Source organism: Arachis hypogaea, chromosome 19 (assembly GCF_003086295.3).
Source record: "Arachis hypogaea cultivar Tifrunner chromosome 19, arahy.Tifrunner.gnm2.J5K5, whole genome shotgun sequence".
NCBI classification, from domain to species: Eukaryota; Viridiplantae; Streptophyta; class Magnoliopsida; order Fabales; family Fabaceae; genus Arachis; species Arachis hypogaea.
This window is the reverse complement of record NC_092054.1, coordinates 142,632,037-142,648,735: the sequence shown is the minus strand read 5'-3', so window position 1 is coordinate 142,648,735 and position 16,699 is coordinate 142,632,037. Positions and strand designations below refer to the sequence as shown.

The window sequence follows — 16,699 nt, the reverse complement described above, 5'->3', positions numbered from 1 at the left end:
GAGCGTAGCAAGCAATAAGTAATAACTGTGCATTAACAAATAACAACTACTTTTGCTGCACTAATTAACGACTACTTTCTTCTTCCGCCAATCTCGCCATTTCTCCCTCGCTTTTTTCACATCATCAACACTACATACGTTTCTTGCTGTACTCATGTCCTCACTCTCATAACTAACAGAAACAATGACGCCGTTAAACCGCACCCTTCTATTTTTCATCTTCTTCACCTGCATTATCACACCTTCATCGTCGCCGCCGCCACCACAACCATACAACTACGGTAAGTAACACACGCTCTCTCTCTCTCCTCACATGCATCTGGCAATGATGTTTAACATGTTGACTGCGGCTATACTATGCAGGTTACTCCATCCACATAAACTGCGGCTCCTCCACCAACGCCACCGATCCCTACAACACTACATGGCTCTCCGACCGCTACTTCTCCGGTGGCACTGACTCCCTCATCTCCGAGCCTCTCCGATTCCACCTCCCTTCCGAGAAGACTCTCCGCTTCTTTCCTCCTTCCTCCTACGGCAAGAAGAATTGCTACTCCCTCCCCTCCGTCTCATCCTCCCGCTTCCTCCTCCGCACCTTCACTCTTTACGACAACTACGACGCCAAGTCCCGCCCTCCTTCCTTCGACGTCTCTCTCTCCTCCACCATCCTCTTCAGCTGGCGCTCCCCATGGCCAGCCTCCACTGCCTCTGATGGCGCCTATGCCGATCTACTTGCATTCTCCACCGCCGCCCATAATTTCTCCGTCGGAGAAGCCACTATTGACCTCTGCTTCTACGGCTACGCGACAGACGCACCGGTAGTTTCCTCTGTCGAGCTCTTCGAGATCGATCCTGCTTCATACGACGCCGCTTCCACCGGAAAAGAAGTTGTGCTGGTCAACTACGGCCGCGTCTCCTGCGGCTCCGACGAACACTGGGGACCGGGATTTACCGCCGACGAAGACCGTTTCGGGAGGTCGTGGCAACCGGACTCCGCGTTCCGGATCTTGCCGGATAAGGAATCCGAGGCGCGCGTGGTGTTCACGCAGAACGACGTCAGTGGCGCTGATTTGAGCCCTAATTACTTCCCGATGAAAGTGTACCAGTCGGCGGTGACGGCGGAGGGCGATTTAGAGTACGAATTTACTGTGGACGCGAAGATGGACTACATGGTGTGGCTGCACTTTGCAGAGATCGATTCGAGCGTGAGGAAGGAAGGGGAGAGGGTGGTCGATGTGTTCATCAATGAGAGGAACGTGAGCAGGGTTGATATATACAAGGAGGTTGGAAGGTTCGCTGCGTTTGATTGGCACTACACTGTGAAGAATTTGAGTGACAGTTCTTTGAGGGTGAAGCTTGTGGCGGCTGTTGGTGTTCCTATCATCAGTGGCATTGAGAATTACGCATTGGTCCCCATTGATCCTTCCACTCTTCCTCAACAAGGTTTGTGTGTTTCTGCTTATTTTGCACAAAATTGTTTCGATTTTTGACATTGTTGCTGTTAATTCATTCGCTTGGCTCGAGCAGAATTTTGAAAATCAATCATGGGTATGATTGTTGAGTTATTCTCATTTAAGCATGTGCTATATATATCATGGGATTTTGATAAGTGTAAAGCAAAGTATTTCTATTGTTTAATATATTGATGTTGATACACATGTTAAATGATGTTAATCAAGAATATTTATAAGAAATCACACATTGCTCAGTCACGTGAAAAAATCACAGAGGATCATTACTATAGTGAGCAACTAATAGTAAGTTCTCTGCTTTGTTTATTAATTGTTGGAACGTATATTTAGTAAGTTGGGGATTGTTGATTGAAGATGAAGCAGAAAATAATTTCAGGGGTGGCTGACTGTGTCTGTGTTGACTTAACTTGACCGGGCTGGTATTTTGCAGCGAGTGCGATGAAAGCATTGAAAGAGTCGCTTCGAGTTCCGGGCAGAATGGGTTGGAATGGTGACCCTTGTGCTCCTACTTCTTGGGATGCTTGGGAGGGAGTCACCTGCCGGATGAATAAGGACAAAACGTCTCTCGTCATAAGTGCGATGTAAGCATCCAAACAAAGTTATATATATTTGGCTTTATGCAACAAATATTGGTGCTGCTTATGCACGAGTCTTAGTCTTGCTATAAAATTTATCTTATATCAATGAGATGCTGCTCTATGTGTAAGGTTAAAGGTAGAGAACAGAGGTTGGTTCCATTTGCTAAATATACAATTGGTTGGTCAATCCAAAGCATGTATGATATCTTGTAGCCATATGTTCATTCCATTAGAAAGGTTTTTAATGCCTTTTTCAGCGTATAGCATTTCCCATATACTCACTTTCCATGAGTTTTAATTCATTGAAGTAATAGTGCAGGGAACATAAGATATCTATTATTTGGCTGTGCCATTTTCCCTGCTTACCAATTATAGTGTAAAAAAACATTGTAGTTACCTAAATAACAATTGTTCTGCAAAATGACTTTGGCTTATCAATATGTCTTCCTCCTAAAATGAAGGGTTTAATCCCTTCTCAACAATGACTAATTCAAATCAATGAACCTGAAACAGAAATGGAAAACATTTGAAATAACATGAAGATGCAGTTTCCTTGTTCACACACGAGTTGTTTTCTTTCATTTATTTTCCTTTCCCATTCTTTCTGAAATACTTTTTCAATTTTTATTTCAGAGATCTTGCCAGTCAAGGCTTGAAAGGATACATAAGCGACAAAATTAGTCTTTTGTCTGACTTGGTAAGCCTGTAAGTATCAGCTGCGACATGTTTTTATATACTACAAATCTAGAACTTCACGCGGATTACGTGTTTTGAAGTTTATATCATTCAATTATTTCTATGGAATGAGAAAAAATAATTAACTAAGAATGGTCATTTCTTCCCATACTTAGTAGTACTCTGTACTCTGGCTTACTGTTACTGGTTCCCGCAGTAGCCCTAATCTTCATTAGGCAATTACTTTTGTTGTTTTTTTTTTGGACATCGGCAATTACTTTTGTTTGAAATATTAGTAATTAGTAAGTTGGGTCTCATATTTCTTAACTTTTTCTATTTTGGGCTCTTGGGGTTGGGGTGGAGGATGTCCTTAATATTGACATTGGATTCCTTACATGTCCTAGTGAAAGGCCCAATCTTATATCCATTTTCATCGTTATTGTTATATTCAGTGCATTTTGGCGAGTATCTTGTAATTGGTAAGTTCTCTTTTTTTTTTTTTTTTGTGGTAAAAATTCGTACCTTCCCTTGAATTTTACAGGAACCTCAGTTCTAACTCGTTGGAGGGTGAAATACCTTCTGGACTTGGCCAAAAATCCCTGATAAAGCTGTAAGATAAAATACTCTCTCTGTTAGTTACACTTATTCCACTGACTTGGTTTTAACTAGAGATCTGTTATCAATAATATTCTATTTATTTTTTTCTAATGTATGTTGTAGTGATTTATCCAACAATCAGTTGATAGGCTCCATACCAGATAGTTTAGCATCTTCAAGTTTGCAGCTTGTGTAAGTATGCTTATCCTTTACTAATCTCATGAGTCATGACAACTAAACAATGGTTCTGTATCTATAATCCTCGTTCTTGACCTTCTTCTGTTTTGCAAGGCCAAGACGTGTTGTCCTTCCTCTAGTTTTTCCACTTATTTTCCCTCAATTTTGTGATCTGATATTCTGATTTCAACTTTCAAGTCATCTTTCCTAATCATTTTGTTTTGTTAATTTGCTAGTATTTTCTAAATATCAATGTATTTTTTCAGTATCTAGTGTTTTTTTGTCTCATTTTCTATTTTAGTATCTTATTACCACTTCAGCAGCCTTAGTCCTTGACGTTTGGCATATGTTTTAGATTGCAATGTTAGATAGTACTTGACTTCTAGAGCAAGCTTATACAAGTAACTTATTTCAGTTTGTTTTTCTAATCCATCTTTTTTATGCCAGGCTATTAAACGATAATTTATTGGAAGGACGAGTGCCAGATCAACTTATTTCAGTTGGTGTGCATGGCGGAGCTATTGAGTATGTCACTTTAATCTCTTAGCTCTCCTCTATCTGGTTCTGCATAATGTGTAATCAGATGGAATATCTTATAACTTTGTGTATAGCATACTCCGTGTTTGGCCTATAATTGGGTCTATTTGTCTCTCTCTCATTCTCTCCCTCTCACTGTCTGTGTGTATATGTCAATATGTCATCCCTTATCGGTATTGAATGCTAAAATCAGCTTTATTCACCTGTTCTTACATGAGGATCCTTCTCTTCTGTCTCTCCATTATCCACTTTGCTTCTTCCTTCTTCTATGCTCTGTCCTTTGTGTGGCGTATGGCTATCCAAGTTGCATAATTCTTGTGAGCTGAAATAAATTTCAAGTTGTGTGGCTGCCTAGTTTTGCTGGAAAATATATGCTTATAAAGTGGCATAAATTGATTGTAACCCATGGAGAATCTCAGTTTTTCATCGTTGTTTCAGTTAAATTGCTCAGTTCAGGAAAGTGGCAGCATTAGTTGTTCTCATACTATGCCTATTATAGCAGACAAAAGGGACAAAATAAATTCTCCGAAGGATTATTGTAGATTTATTGAAGCTGCAACTAAATTGCAATTGTTTATAATCCCATGAGAAATAATCTTTAACAAATTATTTTGATATTTCATTCAGTCTCTCTGGGAACAAAGGGCTGTGCGGTGCACCATCTCTGCCTTCATGTCCTATGTTTTGGAATCATGGAAGATTATCTTCTCGTGGTAAAATTGCAATAAGCTTGTCCTGTGTTTTTGTTTTGTTCGTGCTACTGCTGCTGGTATATATCTACATCAGGAGAAAAAGAAATGACTATGACTTTGGCCTGCCCCACGAATTAATGTGTAAGAATTTTTCCTTCGAGATTCTGTTTTCATCAAGCATTGTTTATGGTATCATTCCTGATACTGTGTTCATACGCGTTTATATATTCTGCATAATGTTCCTTTAGTTGCTTTACTAGACTAGTAGCTGCATGCATTTTTCTGTTACCCTTGTATTGCAGAATTTAAACTAATTCATATAGGATTTGGTTTTTACTGCAGTATTCTCTTCATATATAACTGCCCTTGGCATGAAAATTGAAATTGTAAACAAAGAGAAACAAATGGAATCATACGTCATATTTCTGTTGGCTTTCTCTACAAGTGTTTGGTTTGTGCAGAGTTTCTGGTGTTAATTGTTCATTATTGTACACCTTCTGCAGCATTAGCAGCCAAGAGAAACCGATACGTGAGGCAGAAATCATTAATGCTTCTTGAGCTCGAAAGTCAACATGCCAAGGGATTACCTTCACCTTTTACTCCACAATAACTATTTCTCAATGGAAATGGAAGATTGATATACGTAGTTTACGACTAAACATACACTATTACTGCTTAGAGAAACTTATAGTTATTGAATGTGGTTTGCAGCATCAATGCTGTTTGCAGCATCAATGCTGAGCCAAGATTTGATAGCAATCCAACTTTAGGAAAAGTAAAAAATGGCTTCTGGGATTGGCTTTTCTCCCACCAGTTTTTCTTCAGGGCAAGGATTCTGCGTGGCCATGCAGCGTGACACATTATTTCCTGAATCATCGTACAAAGTTGCAAAGGCATATTCCCAGTAACATCCAAATCCATCCTTGTTGTACCCTTTGATAAATACGAATAGGAAAAGAGTAACAACCCCATCAATGTACTATACAATTTGAGCCTCAAGATAGTGTCCACTTTTACCTGTTACATCAATACTGCTTGACTCTTAACACTGTATACTGATTTATGTATTGTTGCCAAGCATCAGTCAGTGAGCTACCTACATTGTCCAATGTACTAGCAAGTTTTTTCACACATTTATACCAAGTACATATAATGAAAATTGCATGGATACAAGAACTTTTCCTTAGTTACTTCTACTACCTTTGTATTAAGAATGATTAAAGATTGCTAATAATTATATCTACGTCACTGTATTCAATTGTCAAATGTGTCAAGAAAAAGGATTGAACAGTTTGAAGAGACAATAGAAGATCCATACGGTGTGTTTGTGTTTGTGTGTGTGAAATGAAATTAGCTGCATGTACAAACCAAGCAATAACAGACATATGGTGAAAGAAGATGCGTTGCGTAAAAGCTGACACTTAACCAAAAGCATAGAAAGTAGAAAATGAGAAAAAAAATCTTAGAAGTAAGAAACAATTGTCGCAGCTTTAAATGATTCCACGTTTCGGCACTCAAAAAATTACATGTTACACTATACTCGGTCTATAAACACTAGTGTATCCGACAAAAATTAAACGATGCAGTGAAGCACATTCAACGATAAAAAAGGAGGCCAAATAAGACTCGAAAATCAATCTACATTGTTGGAGTTTCAAACCGGAGAGTATGAATGCATGAAGATACACCATGAACCACTTTGTTAGTTGACCAATCATTTTGTCTTTAGTTAAATCGATTTATATAACAGAATTCCTATAAAATTATTGTTAGTCTCGAATAATCTATTTTTAGCACCAAAATTAAACGAAAATCAAACATATGAAGATTACGTATTAATATAATTAATGGTTCAAGTAGAGATATTAAAGTTTCTTCTAAAATAGCTGTCTCCCACATAGCATGCACCAAAAAAAGGGTTCTAGATGTTATTATTCCACATGATATCAAGTCATAAAGTCAATTATCTCATGCCTAGGCATCAAAAAATATGAAATATCATATGGGTCAGGTTTGGCAATATATAAATATAATAATAATAATTGGCAATACCATTCCACTGAGTCTTCCCTCTATACATAAAAAACGTACGAAATACAAAATAAAAGTAATGATGTGGTATGTAGAGTAGTGGAAATTTGACTTTAAAGAGCATGCATGCAATGCAACGAGTTCATACATACATATTGCTTTTAATTTTGTTTTGTTGATATTCATTATGCCTCAACACATTGACCGAAAAGGACGAATTCAAATTTCAAATACACCAATGAGTGAATAACTTAATCATCACCATTACTATTATAAATTATAATAACAATGTTGATATAATAAAATTTGCTAGAAATGTGCCTCGTAAACTTGAAACTCTGAAACCCATTTATATGTATATATATTACGCTTTTCTAATGCGTCAAAGTCTTTGGTGCGCTGGCTTAACTATGCAATTCCAATGATAACGTTGGAAATCAATAATTAATTGATGATGTTAGGTGGAATACTGGAAATGATGTTATATTTGATTAATTGGTATAATTCAACTCAAGTCAGTATTAAAATACCCTCCCCATACCCTTTATTACGAGATCTCTTGACACTCTTCTTTTCTTTGTTTATAATAAAAGTTAGTTACACTATCGTACTCTATAAAAATAAACCCATTTATAAACTTTCGTTAATTCTCCCTTAATAAGTAACTGTTAATTTTATATTACTTTATATAGATTAAATTGTGTTTTCTTGCCCTTTCAGTAATTATATGAAATGCAGTGCAAGTAATCCTCACTCTTAGAGCAGCATAATTAAAAAAGGGTTTAGTTAATGTGTTAAAGACATATAAAAAAAAATTATTAATAAAAATTTTTAAATATTTTTTTAATAAATACAAAATACATATATTAAAATCTTAAATTTTTTATATTTTTAATAAAAAAATTTATTTATATACTAAAGACACAAATTAATTAAATCCATTAAAAAAGCAAGTAATAATGTACTTATTGTTATAATCAATTAATTGATGATTAGGCATCGATGGCCTAGTAGCTTAGGCAGCCGTTGAAAATATTTGTTGACTATTTACTTTAACTAATTTAATTAAAATTTGTGTGGTTAAGGGTTATCGTTGCCCAACACGACTTTTAATCTTTTTTTCGCTTTTCTCCTTTCTTTCCGATAAAGATTAATTATTATTTATTTATTTAATATTTTCAACCGTTCCATTCAAGTAGTCGTAGGTTCGAGTCTCTCTCTATCTTCGGTTAAAAAAAAAAATCTTTCAACACAAGTATGTTCCAATAAAAACCAATCCATATCCTCGTTAGATCTTAAAAAAATAATCGCATCCAATTTATGTAGGGTGAATTCTCTCATTTTTTTTAATTATTTAATTTTTTATCATTTAATATTTTTTTAGTCATGTTTAAAAAATAATAAAAAAAATTAAGAGGATCCATTCTACAATTTATCAATCTTTTTTAAAACATAAAACCATCAAACTTTGCTAACCTTTTTTTATTAGTTTTATTAGAATAAACCATTAAGAAAATATATACTACTACTACACAAGAGAAGTCGGTTTTAGCCACGGAAAAAACCGTGTAATATCTGAAAAAACCGTGGCAATGGCATTTCTACTACGAATCAGGATCCGTGATTAGAGAAGGTGACGCTTTTTGTTTAGACACGTTTTTTTACTATCTCATAGTCTCGCTTATGGCTATGGGGCTAGCAAAGTAGCAAGATTTATGTTACCCTGTCCTTACAATTCTATGTTCTTATTATAAACAATTATGGAAAGCGAGTGTAGAACAATACTAAACCCTGTGTTGACATGGTTGACCTCAAATCCATGCTCTCTCCATAAAAAGTCTCCTATAGTCGAACATACACTATACTCAATACATACATATAAGATATTCATTTTGGAAATTAAAATAAATTTTACTAATAAAGAATAAATTATTTGTACAAAATGTAGCATACATTAATGATTTGGCAATTGGCAACTTGAAAAGAATTAGGTGTCAGATGACAACTATGGCAATGACCGAGTGATATGATAAGAAACTAAGAAAGTAATGAGGCTTTATCTATCTATCTACAAGAAAGACCAAACCAAGTCCAAGTCATGTGTGGTGTAATATATCAAACAATGCAACAGTTATAAATGGTGGCCAATTATGGCACCTAGCTCCCACTTGTCACAATTTTATTTGACTTTTATCCAAATTAAATTAAACACGTTTAATTTGTACTTCTTTTCATCATTATGCATGTTTTGTTATCTATCAGTTTTTTACCATTCCATCAAAATATTTTATTTTACCATTCAATAATAAATTGGTTACTATAATATTAGTTATATAGCTTTATTACTCATAATTCTATTTGGTTTAGGTATAGCAACAAGTGAGTTTCAGTTTTTTTTTTGTCATTTGTTGAGTAGGAAACTTCTGCAGAATTATATTAGACACTCTTATCTATTGCTTAATAAATTGATGCTAATTTTTATTAATTATGTGGACTTTAATTAATTTGAAAGACAAACACATCACACACACAAACAAATTAAAGTGGCAAAGTTTTGAAAGTTAATTTGTTTGGAAGCTATTAAAATAGTAGAAATTAAATGAAGAACGTGTGGAAATAGCTAGGAATAGAATTCAAGAGCAATAAAAGTCCCAAAATTGTTTTTAAATATAAAAAATATAATATAAAAAAGGAAATGGAATTAAAATGGTTCTAAAGTCAATTAGAATGGAGTGAGATTCCCTTTGATCAAGTCAGACACAGTGTAAGACGCCCAAGTTGTGACTCAATCTGTGGATCCAACCAAAAACCACCAAAGAAAATTCAAAATTATTCGTGGTTTTGGGAAAATAACAAAATATCAAATATTAAAGGCCTTTAGCATAATTCAGAAAAAACAATGGGTCAGTTGCACAATTTGATGTTGATCACTAATAATCTGACATATTCCACTCAACCAATGAGATCAGTTATGTTATCTGGCACATAGGTACATTAGGCCCCACTATAATAATTCTAGATCACTCCTTAATTAACTTAGCTTTACATCTAGCATACCCTAATTAACTGCAAATTAATTATTAGTCGTTTATCAACTAGCACGCTCAACATAAATAAATTATACCCACATACATCCAGTAATAATAATAATAAAAAAAAGTGATATGCTTACTATTTTAGTAGACAAATCCGTTATTAACTTGTATTGTTTTAGTATTATTCTACTAATAATTAATAATAATAATAACTAATAAGTACTTAGCACTCCAAAAATTAAAATACTGCTGGTAAGAGAATAAATCTAAAAAACACTTGAACCTTTTGATATAATAATAATTGTTTGCGCCAACAATATAAAATGTTCATAATTATCTATATATGGTTTTTAAACTAATTTCCCTAATTAGCTTAATTATTATCGAAATAAGAATTTTACTAACATATGTTTTAGGAATATATTTTAAAAATATTAAAAGATAACTTTCTTTATTAATTTTTTTAAAAAATATTATTATATTTTTAAAGCATACCCTTAACTAAAATACAAACTAATTAAATCTTTGAAATAAACATTGAGCTCTTAATAAATGAAGATTAGGTAGTTTGTATGAAAGGCAACAACAAGAGTGGCAGCAGGACTCTCCTTTTTTTCCGAACGAGTGGGTGTGTGTGAGAGGGAAATGGATCTTTTCTATTTTTTTTTGTTATTGAAAAGAATAAAGTGTAATTTTTTACCTTTAATTCTATAAATAAAATTAAAAATAAATAAAAAAAAAAATACAATGAAGGGTAAGATCTTCCACTGAATACCATCTAATTTTTTTTTACTGGAGAGGATCCACTCCCGTGTGAGAGACACTATCCATTCATTATTGGTTGCTTTTACAAACAACAATGCATCGCTCCTGCCAGCTGGCTGCACTATTTATTTCTTTAATTTTTAAGAATTTTATAGTACAGTTGCATATTTGTACAAATTGTACAGACATTTTATTTTCATCACAATAATGATAAATATTAATTGTTTCCATATCAAAATGTTTCTTTCTAACTATTCAATAATAAGTTATAAAGTTTAATTTTAATATATTATAAAAATATTATTTTTTATCTAAAAATAATTTATTTTTTATAATTGTTATTTTTTATAAGTCACACTTTTAAAATGTAATTAAACAAATATTTTTTATTAGAATAGGTGTCAATCAATAATGTTGACAAGTGTTCTTCAGCAAATTTAGGATTTAACTGGTTATTAATAATTTAATATTGAATGCGTTTATTTTAATAATTTATTTGTGCAAGTTTTCCAGACATAATATTTGATAAAGAATATAATTAATTACAGATCTATTAAAAGAATCTTGAAAGGTTTAGTTCCTCTTCGAATTAAACTATTTACTTGAATATTATTATATAGATGATTGATAGTGAACATTTTTTGGCCGCTCCAGAAACTATAAAACATTAGTAGAGAGCTAGGTTGCAATATTAATGAGAAAAAAAATGTGCAAAAAATGGTTTATTAGTTTTCTATAATTTAAAATGTTTATTTTTAAGTGAATAAATTATATTGCTTATAAAAATATATTACATACCACATAAATTTAGTAGTTTTCTTCTTTTTTTCTTTATTGCATGAAGTCATCAGTAATTAAAGATACGTTTAATTTGTGTTTTTATTTTTTATGTCCATTTTTAGTATTTTTTGTTTTTTTATTTTGTAAAAAAAATAAAAACAGTAAAAACAATAAAATTTTATTTTCTGTTTTTACTTTCTATTTTTATTTTTTTCATAAAATTTAAAAAATAAAAATACTGAAAATAAAAAAAAAAATAAAAAATAAACCAAATAGGTCCCCTAAAGTTTTTTTTTTCTGTTTATCTTCAGATGTGATTGAAAAAACAAAAAACAATAGGACATGACATAAATATAATATGGCTGATGGAATCAGGTGAATTCACACCACATCGTGTTCCACGTTTCTATATATATAGTGTTGTTTCGTAAGCAAGCATATTAACTAACTCATGACACAAAAGTATACATATTTGCTGGGACAAAAAAAAATGTCAAAAAATTCACTCCATTTCAAACCAATGAAGTGAAAAAAAGAAAAGGAAAAAAAATATTTGATGGTAGATTTTATTTCAGTACTTTTATAATTAAGAAAATCTGATTCAATCTTAAAAATTATATTAATTTAAAAAATAAAAAATTTCTCACATTTATAAACATTAAGGAGAAAATAATCAAACAATTAATCTTTATGTTTAAGTCATTTAACCAAACATGTAGTTTTAATCTAATAATTCATTTCTACGCGCTACTATTTAAGGGTTTAAAATGCTAATTTGTCCCGCTTTATGGCGAATTGGTGGGTTAGCCATTTGACTCTCTTTTATTTTTTAAAAAATAAAATTTATTAAAATTAACTAAAAAGTAATAATTAAAAAATAAAATACAAATAAAAAATAGTCAAATTATAATATAATTTTTTTATTATCTTTTTTTTTTATTTTTAACTTTAATAAAATTGTTCAAAATAATATTTGTCAATAGAACCATCTTTATTTTAAAAAATAAGTCACATAATTTGAGCATATATACGAAATTGTAAAATAAAATAAATAAAGTTAATAACTAATAGAAGAATAAAAATAAAAAATGAAAAAAAAAAGTGTTCAAAAATTATATAATTATTAATTTTGTAGTAGTAATTATCACTCTTTTATTTAATAAAAAAATAAAAATAAAAATCTTTGACCTGGCGGGCCGCTCTGCCAAAACTCTTTTCTTAGCGGGTTCGGCGGGTCGGCCCGACTAGTTCGACCTGTTTTGCCACCCCTACTACTATCTTTGACAAACTTTTGACTTAATGCGCAAATATATAACTGCTTTTTCCGTATTTCGTTTTTTTTTTTTTTGAATTTTTTCTGCGTTTTCAGAGTTCTCTACGTTCTTTTCTTTCTCTACGTTCTTTGCATTCTCTATGTTCTCTTCGTTCTCTGCATTCTCTTCGTTCAAAATCAATGCTCTTTTATCTGATTTGAAGATTTGGATCAAATTTTTTTGAAATCAAGCTGTGAAATCAGCTTTGAACAGGTATTTCGTTTTCGAAGACAATGAATTATTCAAGTTCATACTATCAATTGAACCAGAGCGAATTGGATGATTATTTTGAATCGAATCAAGTGGCTGAAGTGTGGTTTGAGTCTAGTTAATGTAGTTTGTTAGTAGTTTATGATTCTGTATATGAATAATTTCAGCGTAAAAACTAAGAAATTTATGTGTTATTGTTAAAAAATTTCGGTGTTATTTATTTTAATAAGTTATGCATAATTCAAAACTCTTCCTCTTCCTCCACTTCATCTTCTGCTGCTTCTTTTTCTTCTTTTTCATCATCAACATCTTTTTTTCTTATTCATTTTTTTCTTTTTGTTTGACCTTCCTTCTCACGTTTCTTTTTATTTTACTCTCTTAGCAAAAATAAAAACAAAAAAAATCAAACAAAAAAGAAGAAAAAATACATCATGCTGTAAAATTATAAGGAAGATGAACTTATATTCATTCAACTAAATAAAATTGTAATGCATTACAAACATGTTCATTCAAATCTAATATGGGAAGTAATATTCCTAAAAGAAGAAATCAGAGCAACAAGAAAAAAAAGAAAGAAGAAAAATACAGCATTAAAGAAGGCATTTTGTGTTTTTGTAGCAAATTTTCGGTGTAAAAACAAAAAAATTTATGTATCATTGTTAAAAATTTTTAATGTTATTTATTCTAATAAATTTTGCATAATTCAAAACTCTTACTCTTTCTCCTCCTTATCTTCTGTTGCTTCATCTTTTTCATCTTTTTCAACATCATTATCTTTTTTTCTTATTCGTCTTTTGCTTTTTGTTTTACTTTTTCATATTTTTTCTTATTTTACTCTCTTAACAAGAATAAAAACAATAAAAAATCAAACAAAGAAGAAGAAGAAACATATAACACTGCAAAATTACTAGGAAAATGATAAACCTACATTCATTCAACTAAATAAGATTGCAATACATTACAAACATATTCATTCAAGTTGAATATGAGAAGCAATGCTCCTAAAAACAAGAAATAAGAGCAATAGAAAAAAGAAAGAAAGAAAAAATGCAGCATTAAAGAATACATTTTTGTACTTTTGTAGCAAAATTTCAATGTAAAAACTAATAAATTTATGTGTTATTGTTAAAAAATTTCGGTGTTATTTATTTTGATAAGTTCTACATAATTCGAAACACTTTCTCTTTCTCTTCCTAATCTTCTGTTGCTTCTTCTTCTTTTTTATCTTTTTCATCGTCAACATCTTTTTTCTTATTCATCTTTTTCTTCTTGTTTTACCTTCTCATGTTTTTGTTTATTTTATTTTTTTAACAAAGATAAAAATGAGACAAAATCAAATAAAGAAGAAAAAACACATAATACTGTAAAATTACTAAGAAGATGATGAATCTATATTCGTTCAACTAAATAAGATTACAATACATTATAAACATGTTCATTCAAGTCTAATATGAAAAGCAATACTCCTAAAAAAAGAAATAAGAGCAACAAAAAGAAAGAAAGAAAGAAGAAGAAAAAATGCAATATTAAAAAAGACATTTTTGTATTTTTGTAGCAAAATTTCTGTGTAAAAATGAAGAAATTTATATGTTATATATTGTTAAGAAATTTCGGTGTTATTTGTTCTGATAAATTCTGTATAATTTAAAACTCTTCAACCTCTTTTTTCTCTTTATCTTTTGCTATTTTTTCTTCTTCATCTTCTTTTTTTTATTTCATTTTCTCATAGTTGTTTTTGTTTCACCTTCTTAAAAGGGATAAAACCAAAATAAAGAAAAAAAATTAATACGGTAAAATTACTAAGAAGAAAGGAGGAAAAAATGCAGCAACAACAATAGTAATAAAAGAACGACGATAAAAAAAATACGCGAAGAAGAGGAATGTAAAAAAAAAATAAAAGAACACAGAGAAAAAAAAAGAACATAAAAAAATATAAATATTTACGTTCACGTTAATTACTACTGAAAAGTTGAAACATATATTTATATTTTCACTAATAAAATTAATTTTTGTTGGATTTAGACTTAATTATCAAAATCTTTTGAATTTGTAATTTTTAATTTGTTTGTTATAATAATGTGACGACGATCTGGCACTTCTCAACAAATAAAATAATAACAAATATAATAAACTCTTGAAATTAATGGCTTAAGGTGCTCTAAACAGCCATACCCCTACAGTAGTGACGGATCCAACAAATTTTGATATTGGGGTAAAATATATATAATGTGATAATTTTTATAATAAAAATATTATACTTACATAAAAAATTAGCTATCAAATTATCTACTATGAATTTGTGTATAAATATATATATTATTTAACTTATTTTCAATATATATTTTATATTTTAAGATTTATTTTGTATAAATAATTATTTTTTATGTATACGTAACATAATTGTTGGTATAATTATATTTTGATATTATAAAATATGATTAGTCTTCAGAATATTTAATTATAAATTAAAAAACTAAAATAGTAATTTAAATAATAATATATAATTTAAAATTTTATTTTTTTATATTTTATACTTTAAAAAAACTAAATAATTTTTCATTGACAATATAATCAAAATGTCTCTTTTTTATATATATATTGTTAGACAATTATTTAAAAATATTTAAAATCCATCTTTCATATAATTAGCTCTTATTTTAATGATATTCACAGTTGAAAAAGTTTATTCAATTAGTGTAATCGTTATGAAAAAAATTAAAATTAATTTCAAAAAAAAAATATCAATGGATAGATAATATTCTTTCAAGTCGATTTTTAAAAAAGAACACCAATCTCATTTAAATTTGATAATTTATTATTATAATGCACATCTAATATTAAATTTTTAAATTAACTATTAAGTGTCAAAAGTTGAATAAAAAATTATTGTGAGATCAAATTTAATAATTTAATGAAAGCAAATAAACAATGACAAAGCTTAATTAGGGCAATGGGGCCATGACCTCCCAATTTTTTTTTAAAAAAAAATAGTAGTTCTTCAAAAAATAAAGAGTAGTTTAGTTAGTTCAAAATTCAAATGCTTTATTATAATGGTCGCTACTCCAATGAAGATTTAATGATTGTCATCATGTGAAGATATATCATTTTGACCATTGGATGATAGATTGTAGGGCTTGATTTTATTTGAAGTAAAAGTGTTACCTTTATTTAAAGTGTTGCAAAATAAATAAGTTATACTTTTTAAACAAGAATCATCATGAGAAGATGTTTTTTGCATTTTCATGGGAGTAGCTGCCTATTATAATTTAGGGTGCCCAGGGTCAATTCCAAAAACAAGTTACATCTAAAAAAAACACCTTTTGCTTTTCATTCTAAAATTAGGTATTTTTTATTTATTTAATTTAATTTTTTATATCATAAAAAATATTAGAATATTCAACAAGTATTGATATTATTATATTTGTATAAATTAATAAAAAAATCAATAAATATTATAAATTTTAAAATTTATCCTTCTAATTTTTTTTACATATTTTACAAGATATATATTTAAATTTTTATACAAAATAATGATGAAAAATCAAAGAATTGATGATTTTTTAAGAAGAAGACTAATATTCAAGAAGGAGAACATATAATTTCTACAATATCAACACCTATAAATAGTTCTTTTACTTTAATGAATCACAAAGAATGTGAGATACAACCTTAAAAAATTCAACGAGTTGTATCAGATGAATTTGACCTTAAATTTTTATATTAAATTTTTGACACCCCAAAATTTTATTTCAAGCTCCGCTACTGCAAATAAATATTATTGTTATGCACTATTTAAAAAAATTCTAAATTATAGTGGAGGCGCTTGCTCCCAATACA

General features: G+C 30.2%; 1 protein-coding gene across 1 annotated transcript; it reads left to right on the top strand.

The window, feature by feature from the left end:
- Positions 1-5,914, top strand: LOC112776504 (receptor-like protein 4). The gene is made up of 9 exons (XM_025820688.3): positions 1-281; positions 364-1,443; positions 1,903-2,053; positions 2,684-2,755; positions 3,267-3,335; positions 3,446-3,514; positions 3,947-4,024; positions 4,664-4,869; positions 5,232-5,914. The coding sequence occupies exons 1-9, from the start codon at positions 185-187 to the stop codon at positions 5,336-5,338; spliced, it is 1,929 nt and encodes a 642-aa protein (XP_025676473.1). The 5' UTR covers positions 1-184; the 3' UTR covers positions 5,339-5,914.
- Positions 5,915-16,699: the final 10,785 nt, after the last annotated feature.